This window comes from Ylistrum balloti, unplaced genomic scaffold, assembly GCF_031769215.1.
Source record: "Ylistrum balloti isolate Yb309-2 unplaced genomic scaffold, AGI_CSIRO_Ybal_v1 Utg370038, whole genome shotgun sequence".
NCBI classification, from domain to species: Eukaryota; Metazoa; Mollusca; class Bivalvia; order Pectinida; family Pectinidae; genus Ylistrum; species Ylistrum balloti.
In genome coordinates this window covers 2,893,915-2,907,243 of record NW_026782097.1, presented here as the reverse complement: position 1 = coordinate 2,907,243, position 13,329 = coordinate 2,893,915, and the positions used below count along the sequence as shown (strand labels likewise).

The following is a 13,329-nucleotide window of genomic DNA, read 5'->3' as shown; positions in this document are numbered from 1 at the left end:
AATCTTCGTTTTCTCTTTCTCATCGTATAAAGTGATCATCGCCAAGGTTACAAGGTTAAACGTTAAGAACAGACGTTTTCTTTGATAATTTCTACAGACACATCAAACAATGTTACTTATATTTGGGACATTAACGGCAGATGTTTTTTTGTTCTCTCCTTCGTTATAACCTACTCAATCCCACACACTTAATGTACCAAGGTCTGAAATTAAAATTCTGAAAGCAATTACTAGCAACCTGTATCACTTATCATTGTCAAACGTAATATGAAAGAACGAACAGAGAAAAAAACTGACACCAAGTTCCATTTACCACGCATTCACATATCACGTAGAAAATTTAAAGAAGACTTGTTTATTTTCTTGTAAACGTTCTTATATATTGTCGGTGTTTTTTTACTGTGAATTCATTTTCTGTGTCAGTAGGTGCATTTTTAGCAATATTTTTCAAAAACTTTTTTGTGGTCAGTTGTCAATGTTTGTTGGTCAAATTTTATAAATAGCCGCTCCTCCACTAGGCTTGGTAATAAAGATGGAAGAATCCGTTCTGCCAGATCTTGATGGCTCATTTGCATAAAATCTGTCCTTGACCTGCTGGAGAAACTTTTGAACTTGACTGGATGGCACCATTGAAACAACGCATCCTCCCCAACCAGCTCCAGTCAAGCGTGATCCCAGGGCACCGGCGTGCCTGCCAAAATATATATAGTGAATACATTCAGTTTCACAAAGCAATATCTCATCACATTTGTCATTCCTTACATTCATTTCGACCTATATCGACTTCTCAGACATTTCTAAAATTATTGTACACAAAACTGATGCCATGCAGCTTAATAAACGATTATCTTGAGCATGATCGGAGGTGTTTGTGGTTGTAAGGGACGACAACTCTGAGTAGAGATCAGTTTTTATCAGTTGACCAGTGTGATTTTTGTATCAATATTTTCTACTGAATTGCGTCCTGACATATTTGTTTAAATGAATATGATATATAATGCACTGTTATCTAGTGCTGGCAGGTCATACACGGGCTATAAGATATTATTGGAAATACACATTAGTGTGTAGACAGGAAATACACATTAGTGTGGAGACAGGAAATACACATTAGTGTGGAGACTGGAAATACACATTAGTGTGGAGACAGGAAATACACATTAGTGTGGAGACAGGAAAATACACATTAGTGTGGAGACTGGAAATACACATTAGTGTGGAGACAGGAAAATACACATTAGTGTGGAGACTGGAAATACACATTGGTGTGGAGACTGGAAATACACAGTAGTGTTGAGACTGGAAATACACAGTAGTGTTGAGACTGGAAATACACATTAGTGTTGAAATTGGAAAATACACAAAAGTGTGGAGATTGGAAAATACACACATTAGTATGAATACTGGAAATACACATTAGTGTTTAGACTGGAAATACACATTAGTGTGGAGATTGGAAAATACACATTAGTGTGGAGACTGGAAATACACATTGGTGTGAAGACTAGAAATACACATTGGTGTGAAGACTGGAAATACACATTAGTGTGGAGACTGGAAATACACATTAGTTTGGAGACTGGAAATACACAAAAGTGTGGAGACTGGAAATATACATTGGTGTGAAGACTAGAAATACACATTTATGTGGAGACTGGAAATACACATTGGTATGAAGACTGGAAATACACATTAGTGTGGAGACAGGAAATACACATTAGTGTGGAGACTGGAAATACACATTAGTGTTGAGACAGGAAAATACACATTTTGTGTTGAGACTGGAAATACACATTAGTATAGAGACTGGAAATTCACATTAGTGTGGGGACTGGAAATACACATTAGTGTGGAGACTGGAAATACACATTAGTGTTGAGACTGGAAATACACATTAGTGTGGAGACAGGAAAATACACATTAGTGTGGAGACTGGAAATACACATTAGTGTTGAGACTGGAAATACACATTAGTGTGGAGATTGGGAAATACACATTGTTGTGAAGACTGGAAATACACATTAGCGTGGAGACTGGAAATACACATTAGTGTGGAGACTGGAAATACACATTAGTGTGGAGACTGGAAATACACAAAAGTGTGGAGATTGGAAAATACACACATTAGCATGAAGACTGGAAATACACATTTATGTGGAGACTGGAAATACACATTAGTGTGGAGACTGGAAATACACATTAGTGTGGAGACAGGAAATACACATTAGTGTGGAGACTGGAAATACACATTAGTGTGGAGACTGGAAATACACATTAGTGTGGAGATTGGAAATACACATTAGTGTGGAGACTGGAAATACACATTAGTGTGGAGATTGGAAATACACATTAGTGTGGAGATTGGAAATACACATTAGTGTGGAGACAGGAAAATACACATTAGTATGAAGACTGGAAATACACATTAATGTTTAGACTGGAAATATACATTAGTGTGGAGACTGGAAATACACATTAGTATGGAGACTGGAAATACACATTGGTATGGAGACTGGAAATACACATTAGTGTGGAGACTGGAAATACACATTGGTGTGAAGACTAGAAATACACATTAGTGTGGAGACTTGAAATACACATTAGTGTGGAGATTGGAAAATACACATTGGTGTGATGACTGGAAATACACATTAGTGTGGAGACTTGAAATACACATTAGTGTGAAGACTAGAAATACACATTGGTGTGGAGACTGGAAATACACATTAGTGTGGGGACTGGAAATACACAAAAGTGTGGAGACTGGAAATACACATTGGTGTGAAGACTAGAAATACACATTAGTATGAAGACTGGAAATACACATTAATGTGGAGACTAGAAATACACATTGGTGTGAAGACTGGAAATACACATTTATGTGGAGACTGGAAATACACATTAGTATGAAGACTGGAAATACACATTAATGTTTAGACTGGAAATACACATTAGTGTGGAGACTGGAAATACACATTAGTGTGGAGACTGGAAATACACATTGGTGTGAAGACTAGAAATACACATTGGTGTGGAGATTGGAAAATACACATTGGTGTGATGACTGGAAATACACATTAGCGTGGAGACTTGAAATACACATTAGTGTGAAGACTAGAAATACACATTGGTGTGGAGACTGGAAATACACATTAGTGTGGGGACTGGAAATACACAAAAGTGTGGAGACTGGAAATACACATTGGTGTGAAGACTAGAAATACACATTAGTGTGGAGACTGGAAATACACATTAGTGTGGGGACTGGAAATATACATTAGTGTGGAGACTAGAAATACACATTGGTGTGGGGACTGGAAATACACATTAGTATGGAGACTAGAAATACACGAAAGTGTGGAGATTGGAAAATACACACATTAGTGTGGAGATTGGAAATACACATTAGTGTTGAGACTGGAAATACACATTAGTTTCGAGACTGGAAATACATACATATTAGTGTGGAGACTGGAAAAACACATTAGTGTGGAGGTGGGAAATAACATTAGTGTGAAACTGGAAACACACATTAGTGTGGAGACTTCAAATACACAGTAGTGTTGAGATTGGAAATACACATTAGTTTGGAGACTGGAAATACACATTAGTGTTGAGACTTGAAATACACATTAGTTTGGAGACTGGAAATACACATTAGTGTGGAGACTGGAAATACACAGTAGTGTGGGAACTGGAAATACACATTAGTGTGGAGACTGGAAATACACATTAGTGTGGAGATTGGAAATACACATTAGTGTGGAGGTGGGAAATAACATTAGTGTGAAACTGGAAACACACATTAGTGTGGAGACTGGAAATACACAGTAGTGTTGAGATTGGAAATACACATTAGTGTGAAGACTAGAAATACATATTAGTATGGAAACTGGAAATACACAAAAGTGTGGAGATTGGAAATACACACTAATGTGGAGACAAAGGTGCTATCCAAAAAGTTCATACGTACATGCATGTTTGGACAAGAGTGTTGAGCTCTTCACTGCTGCAGTCAAATAAATGGTCACAACTCCAGTGACTCGCTGACATTAAATCGCCCATCTGTTGTAGACAATTAGGGTCTTTACTTTCACAGATACGCTGGAACTGGTAGACCCTCTCTGTCTCACTGTACACGTGTACTGCCCGGTCGTGTAGTTGAAAGACGGTCTCTGAAATATTTGTTTATGACATCAATCGTAACCAACTTTCGCCAGGATAAAGGTTATGTTAAGCAGCAAAATTCATCGAACACGTAGCTGAATAGAAAACAGACTGCATTCGAAAATCAAAGCGATGTAACAAGTGCAAAAAAGATGAAGATAGAACGACAGCTACACAAAACATTCTTTGTGCTTTCTACAAGACATGTTCCGCATCTGGTTTGTTGCTATAAGTTCGACTCAGTTTAGTACCAATTCACTAAAAGTCGTTCTTTTATCGTCATATTTCACTCTTTGTGAGATCATTCTCCAAATTGGGAACCCAAAACAACAAAGCCTAAAACTAGAAGGTTGTTCGAACCTTTTTACACAGCATTTCAGAAATGGCACTTTGTCCTTTGCTTTATCAAACCTGTATCAGTTTTAATGGTTTCGTTGAAAACTCTGCTGAAAATATGTACCATTTTCAGTAAAGGCTATCAAGGAAGTTGTGGATAGCTCATCCTCTGTCACTCCTAATACCTCGCAAATTTCAAGCTTTGTGTAAGCCTCTGTATGAAGCATTTCCTTGGCAACGAGTAATATATCCTTGAGGGCAAGGTCAAGTTTCTCTTGTACATCTCGCAGAGTTGTCACGTGACGCCAATCTAAACCTTTTTTCTTGGCAATAACCTGTCATTCAGAATAGGAAATAAACTTATTTAAGTCCTTTAGTATTAAGTGAATATTGATAAAAGACCAATTTTGTAACTGCTTTTTAATATTTCATTGATATATGGAAGTTTGAAAGCACGCAACGTTATAGAGGTACTGGTTCAAATTCTTAGAGACGCAAATGAAGAGCTGTTTTAAAGTCTTTTAATGAAATTCAATCATCCGGAATCATATATTTAGCAAAAAAAAATAGCTTGCCATCCTACTGTTCCATTGGTGTGCATTTAAAACAACCCAAAATAATGTTTACGATGGAGCTAATGTTACGGTAGATACAAAATTTATACCAAATTTTACGCATTAAAAATATCCCAACGTGCCCACCTGTGCAGCAAGGCGACATTCCACCACGCGGATGTTGAAACAGGCCGTTGTTCCCTTGTGAATTTCAGTACAACTATGTGTGATTACGAAGACAACTTCCGGTGGAAGCTCTACTGGTGTAATGCGCAATGGCGAGAACTCAATCAACTGGGCCTACATTGACAAATTTGAAGAAAGCACAGGATCTCAACATATGCCAAGACAAAATATGGAGTTATCTACAACTGATACAAAAGTGTCGCAAAATTGGCATGTTGATGTAGAAAGAACCAAAAGTGAACGTTGAATATCGTACTCCCTTAACAAGTCTAATTAACCAGGTGACGGACGGGATTGGGTGGAGGGACTGAAACTGCATTTACAGACACATGAAGGGACATTCTATACATGTATACGATATATCCAAATATACATTGATATGATATAGATACATACCAATCCCTCCTCAGCCATAAAGGCTATGGCTTGGTCCATATTCCCTCCTTCTGTTGACGTCGCCAAGAAGTTTTCACAATCAGCACTCAAGTCGACCAGAGTCCCCTTAATGATTTCAATAGTGGCAATTAAAAATGTTTTATTTTAATAAAACATTACAGAGTAGACAATACACAGAAACAAACTATTGATAAATGATACCTGATTGCGTTGTTTAAGAATTTTCAAGTGTCATACCGATCTGCTGTTCAGTAAAACTAATTCTACCGAACCCAATATGATTGACTTACTGATATGACGCGCCATGCAAGACGGTATAGAAAACATCAAGAATATACCAATATGACAACACAATCATAATTCAAACTTTAATTACACTAGGGAAAAAAATGAACAAAATAAAGATTTACAAGTAATCTCATGAAAAAGTACAAGAAGAACCAGACCAGGTGTTCCGGAAGAATAAGTGACTTCTGTTTCATCGAAGACACCTGGCATGTAAACCTTGGTCAATCCAAGTAATGTCACGTTCTCAAATAAGAACAAGGTATACAACAACGGAACCAACTAATGAGCATCAAATACGTCCAGCCTCATGTCGCACAAAGAAATAGTATGATAATCCTAAGGCAGAAATCGAAATAATGTTTTCTGATATAAGATGATTATTTTATTGCCTGGAATTCACTTAAACGATTGAATTGGTGACAAGAAATTTTAATAATACTGATGAAGAAAAAAAAACTGTCAAAATCGTTCCGGAAGTAATACTGGTTCTTTGTTCATTTCGGTATATCATCCCCAAAAATAAAAATAAATAAATAAATTACAAACAAACAAAAACAAAAAACAGAAATTTGCCATAAACATTTCATTGATGTCCTAGATATGTTTCAGGCTCCATTTAGCAGAGAGTTCATTCGCGAATTCGAAATGAGTGATGCACAAGAATTTACCTTTGGAATGGACAGCTGGTTTGCATACATAGTGACGAGAGCAGAACAGCATACCAGAGCACTAGAGCTCGACAAGCCTGCACTCGTTGGCACCGAGCCAGATACCATACAGCACATGCCGTGTAGCAGTTCACTTGGAAACCCCTGATGACGGCAGATACCCATTACACCACATAGAAAATAGTTGTACCATTCCGGATGTTTTTTGTTTATTTTTATTTCACTTTTATCACACTCGAAGTCACTGAAAAATGAATGTTTGTGGATCTCGTGTGATTTTTTGTTTTGCACAATAGATTGTGTTATCGGTTGTCATGACAAAACAATATCTGAGTACCTTCACTTGTGCACACATACAGTGATGTGTATGCTGTTATATGCAATGCTTTCCGGATCCAAAAATGGCTTCATTATCTTTGACTTGTGAGACTGCGTTTCAAGAAATTGTTGCTAATTGAAGAGAAAAAATGCAATTCTGTAAAATTTATCTGAAGTGAAAATTCAAACTGGTTGAAACAAATAAATAAAACGGAGAGGTGAAAAATTTTTAAAAAATCATAATTTTCGATATTGAAGTTACCTGAAAGCTGGGTCTGTGTTGGTAACGACGATTTTGTTGAACGTCTGATCGTGTGAGACTACAATGACGACATCTTGTTCGATCGCCATCGGTAACACTCCATAATCACTGTAGTCCACATGTTCACCTGCCATGTTTAACACACAATCATGTCATTCGTATCTAAGGCATAGGAGGAGCGTCTTTAACGAGTTTGTACATTGAACACACAAGTGAATGATACCTTCCGATGCTTAAGAGTTAGATAGAATGGAACTAAATAATTACTTTTTTTGCATCATACAGGTGCTTCCTTATTCTAGGACTTGTCGACGGACGACTGAGAAAAGTGAAAATAATTGTTACGAATTCAGAAGGGGAGATGCACATACATGAACGTTTGATAAATTTCCAAATTTCAGGTCTTTAGCGTCAAGCACATGAGTACATTCTGGACTGAGTAAATATTCACTTGATAGTATAGTAGAATATCGATATCGATATTTTGAATGGACTAAATACTTGCTGGTCATTACTAAAAATGCGATCGGCAATTTTGAAAGACTGACGACTAGGTGTTAGGATATTTGGGGTTTGAGCAATTGGTTAAAATTTAAACATCGTCAGTGTCCATTTTTGTCCAAAATCTTGCTTTGGAATTTGTACTAAGATTTTTCTCTTCTTTCTCTAGTAGATAGTCAATTAAGATATTTCAGCTGATGTTTGAAATGGTTTTTTTAAAAAAAAAAAAAAACGAGAAAATACCAAGATACTCACAAGGTCTACAAGCAAACTCAATATCGATAAAACAATGAATAAAATTCATTAACATAAAAAAGATCTTCGCGCAAAACCTTTCATGGACTATGGGACGTACGCAACCAAAAGCTTCAGGTGGCATGTACTATGCTTCTTCGACAATGTGTACATCTTTTTCAATCGAATTCATTAATGTCATATTCAAAAATGGGGTCAAGATTGGCAATATGGAAACAGTAAAGCAACTTCATACAGTGCAAAAATATTCTTTCCAAAGAAATCATTAACGACGACAAAACTTTGTTCTCCATTCACCTGCATCTCTCGAAACTCTATCAAAATCACCTTTTCCGGTTTAATTCAGATATCGTGATAAAAGATTAACTTTTAGAAGTCTATAGCTTTACACTTTGGCTTACCCTTACCAGTATTTCCACTAGAAGGATTCAATAATAACTCGCTAATTCTTAGTTATAAGCCTTAGCGTCGCACCTTGTGTCGATCATTGTATATATAAATTAATGACCTTTTTATCAAACACAGCAAGATTAAGAATTTTTTGGGGTTCTGCTTAAATCTGGAGGCTGAGAGCCCTTGAATTACCTTTAGTCACCATTTTCGTTGGCAATTAAATCCTTATTAAGCCATACATTTATTTCTCCAAATCGACATGTTTGTGGTATTGCTGTGTGTTACAATGTAAAACTTTGTGATACTGACCTGTCAAATGTTTGGACGCCTACAAAACACATTCGTTACACAAGGAATCATACCTATGATATTGACGCGGCCTGGAGCTCGGCCAAAAAATTTGGGAGGATGACCAAATCTGTCAATGAACGTCTTGGTGAGGCTGTCATATCTGTTGAAATTCATATGTCGAATCAAACGTTTGAAATTGAAAAGTAAGTTTATGATTAGATGTTTTATAAAAAGTCGCCGAGCAAGATATACTGTACTGATGACAAGTAGAATCTTAAATGTCCGAAAGAAAGAATATCTTATAGAATCCATTGCATTTATTGAAATGCTTTCAATGGACTATGCTTTATTTATTAATTCATTATTTGTTTGCCGTCCCGTGAACGGTCATTGCAATTTTAAGACCGGGTCTCCTGGTAGCAGATATATGTGGTGGCTCCATCACTAAAAAGTCTTCTTGAGGCCCACCGACTGCTCTCAAATTGGGGCAAAGTTTAAATTGAGGTAAATCATCTTCCCAAAAGAACAGAAAACGACAGCACGAAGATCTGAGAAACATTTACAGACCAGGAAACTGAAGAGATTGAACGACACATTTCGAAACTTCACATAAAATCCGGTAAATGACTTACTGCGCTATCGCGGTCCCAGATATCAGATAGTCGGATTTTACTGATGGAATGAGTATGTGATTAGATTAACCGATCGTATAACAAATGCTGACGAGTCCTATAATACCTGTATCACTGGCTTATTGTGTTATACTGTGGATTCATTTATTTTCGTTGGGTTCAATTTTCGTTGTTTCTACAAATTAGACAGTTTCGTGGACTCATAAATTCGTGGATTTTTGATTCTGTGGGAAAAAAATAAAAACGTTAGAATTTTCTCTTTTTGCTTCCAGTCGAATTTTTTTCTGTTTGTATTAAGGCTATGTTCACAGGAATTAACACTAATGACAAGAATAAAAGAACGTTTTTTTTCAAGATGGCGTCCTGTGTTTTTATAACGCTGTTTACAACAGTCTCGCATTAATATCAAACCACAAATCAGTATATATCCTGGCGTGTAATCAATCGGTAATTATCAGAAACAATTGTTTTCAGTGGATAAACATTGTGTGCTGATCAGTCGGTGTACCGCAGTCATATGAAAACACCACGCGTATCGATGGGACCATGTGTGTAAACAGGTGTGTAAACAAGATCTGCATTATTAATAATTATTGTGAACCTGTAGTCGGATAGAAATACGGATCCAATCTTCAATCGACAGGATGGTCCGATCAAGCCTAGTGTCCACAGTGTCGCTAACGACTGCGATCCCATCATACTTAGCATCACAATGGGTACTTACCCTTTGTTATGTTTAATAATATATAATTATATATCGTTGACACCAATTTAGCGTATCCATGTCGAGCCTCAGACTACCCGACTCCCGACTAATTACGGGGCTTCTGTCATTACCGGTGGACGTTTCCGGTGTCGGCAAAGATTACTTGGTCAAATTTCAAAATTACTTTAGTAAGTAGTTCATATTTCGTTGTGTTTTTAAATTCGTGGATTTGCTCATCCACGAAAACAACGAAAATTGGACCCCCACGAAATAAAATGAATCCACAGTAGTTTAAGTTACAATCACTTTTCAGAGAATCAATAAACCAACAACAAACTGTTGTGCTGTTTGACATTGAGAATATTTATCACAAGGACATAATCTCCCACCCCGTTTCCCCTCTTGTTTAGTTATACCTGTTGGTATGACCCCCAACGTGTTATCGGTGACGTCAGATCTACAAACACAGTTCTCGGATCAACAATATGTCAAATCCTCTTATCAGCAACCTACTTTTGAAACGAACGTGCTATGATTTGTGATATAACACACAATATTTTATATGTACCTTTTAAGCTGTGTGTCTGGAATTTTCAATACCGGTGCTGTGTCGGTCATCTTTCTTGATCATGTGGGATTTTGATCCTACTTGCCAAGGAGAATTTTGTAACAGTAATGCGATGAAACAAATCCGGGCTGGCTGAGTAAGTTACTTGCTTGAGGCAAACAGATCTGCACTGGGCAGTTTAAACACAGATGTGACGCAGATTACCTTCAGTAACAAATAAGAAAGGGATCAGCATCGCAGTATATACGCCGACTAGAACACTAAGGTGCCGGCAGAACGATTCATGAAGGTGGAAAACAGTAACCAACAAGCTAGAGCGACCCATTGACTGTTAGAAATTTAGAAAAGAAACACTAGCAGAAAACACATTGAATTAACGTAAACGCTCAATGAAGATTTGCTGAAATGTGTTGATCTAAAACTTTGTGTAGCATTCGTGATTTCTTCCTTGGGTTAAATCGTTAGGATTAACTAAAGGTGTAAGTTTTAAGTTCATCATCTGTCTGAAAACACAAAACAGAACAATGTTAAACAAAGAAACCAACACTGAATTTAGAATCAACTGCGGCATAATAATACTATAAATACTGCAAGTGGGAGACATGAGATATGATGTGTTACCGTGAAGGGAAGAAAATCTTTACGTAGAATCACCATGTCTCTTATATAGCCCGCATACGGTGGTCAAAAGAAGGGCAGTCATAATTGGTGAATAAATATAACATTTGATAGTAGATTTTTATAATGAAAATTAAACTTTTCCTTTTAACTTCACATAAAAATGCCATTGGTGCCCAAATGGATTTTGAACGTAATTCTTGAAAATTCTCAAGAAGCACGTTTCGTATGAAAAGACTTCAGTTAAGATTGCTTGCTTAAAGAGAATAAATATCATCAGTACCGTATTTAAAAGAACACAAACTTCTATCTTTAACATTCATAAATGAAACTTGATTTAAATATATTTTGTAATCAATGGAAATGCTGATTTTGCAGGAGGATTGAAATGAATGATTTAGTCCACAATGTATCCAGTTACTCAGCACAAAAAAAACCACGTATCAAGTTTTGAGGTTGACTGGCTGTTAGTATCTCGAGTTAGGAAACAGTTGAAAAGTACAACGACTTTGTAAACAACAAAATGTTTGCACGCATCAAATATCCCGCAATATAGTGCAATCTTACATTCATTTTGTTCATTCAAACATTTTATATAAAGAGCAATTCAAAAGGATTGGACACATTGTTTTAATATTTACAATGAGTAAAGATAATACATATTTCCGCTGAAGTTTTTATTCAGTTTGACACAAATCAAAAGGCACTGGAAAGAATGCTGTGCGTAGAAAACATTGAACTGTAAAAACATATTGTTTTCATTGCCTTTATTGAAGCACAAAAAGATTGTCGACAAAATCCCCGCAGTGTCAATTAAATGCCTTGAAATATAACAAGTCTTATATACAAATATATTACCGAGACATACACAAAAGCATGATGAAATACAGTAATGAAGGTTAAAAGCTCTTCAATTAAAAATTTACCAATATTCCCTTCCAAACTATATATATAATGACACGGTAACGAAACAAAAGAATAATTAGTTTCAAAGTACATAAAATGTTTCCGTTGTTTTAATAAATAAATTACACTAAGATTACTAGATTGAGGAACAATGAAATCCTGTATGTAGTTCGCGGATAATGAAATAGATACCATATCCGCTTTTTATAACATTATTACTGCAAATAGACGAATGACATCTACTTTTCAAAGATCTACAATTATGTCAAATTGGTTTTAAAGGGACCCATCGATATCAGATATTATTTACCAATGTTCAAATACTTAGATAGAACAAAAGGTACGGGTGATATTTCCAAATTGAATTTCCTACAGTATTCTATAAGATAATTGTATAAGGAATAGAATTTAAAAATAAAAATTTGATAAAATGTATTAATTCTAAAAATGACTAATATGTTCAACATATTGTTAAGTACTTTTCATAGGACAAGTTATGACAGATCATAAATTAATATTTCTTACTATTAATTCTTACTGCAATTTCTATAAGATAATTGTAGAGGAGATGAGTGATTTTATGTAGATGAAAAACATAACATATTTGCCTTTCAAAAAGTGCTTTCGATGAGCAATTGCAGGAGGGATAAATGATGTCAATATATACGATGCTCGTTCTAACAGAAATGGTAAGCACTTTCAACAAAAGAACTGTAGAGATAGTGAATAATTATAATGCAGATGAGAAATAGATATTTAAAAGTGTCTTCATTAATAACAAACATATTTCACAAGCTTGTCTAATATTTTAATATTTTTTTTCACAAGCGTGCAGCACGAGTGAAAGATACGAACTATATTAGACACACAGGTAAAATATATGAAAACGAGGATGCTGACTATGTTTTTCATATTTATAAGAAAATGTTACTAATTTATGTCGTTCGGTTGGGGATTAGATTTGATCACTAATAAAGTAATTTGTGTTGCATTGTTTGCTGATTTTCATGGAAATGAACGTTTACCATGGAATTAAAGGTCACATGTAAAAAGTCCCTTCAGATGTGTGGTTTTGTGTTTTTAGTACTGGACTTATGATTTGTCAATTTTATAAGATGATGTCTTTTTATTGGTGTAAGTGTGCAAAAGTGTTATTGTTCACTAGCAACAATTTTCATTTTAATAATTGTAAATGTAATTTAAAAACAAAGGATGACCTGCATCAGATCCCTGCAGAATATCAACAGATTAAAAAGACAAAATAATTATTCCATTACGATTTCA

At 35.7% G+C, this 13,329-nt stretch overlaps 1 protein-coding gene across 1 annotated transcript; it reads right to left on the bottom strand.

The window, feature by feature from the left end:
* Positions 1 to 397: 397 nt before the first annotated feature.
* LOC132548980 (N-acetylgalactosamine kinase-like) lies at positions 398 to 10,571 on the bottom strand. The gene is made up of 9 exons (XM_060212882.1): positions 10,522 to 10,571; positions 8,687 to 8,775; positions 7,176 to 7,302; positions 6,596 to 6,839; positions 5,640 to 5,744; positions 5,205 to 5,357; positions 4,628 to 4,838; positions 3,974 to 4,175; positions 398 to 691 (listed from the first exon to the last, which is right to left on the bottom strand). Exons 1-9 carry the CDS (start codon positions 10,569 to 10,571, stop codon positions 487 to 489), a joined length of 1,386 nt encoding a protein of 461 aa, XP_060068865.1. The 3' UTR covers positions 398 to 486.
* Between the last annotated feature and the right edge of the window lie 2,758 nt (positions 10,572 to 13,329).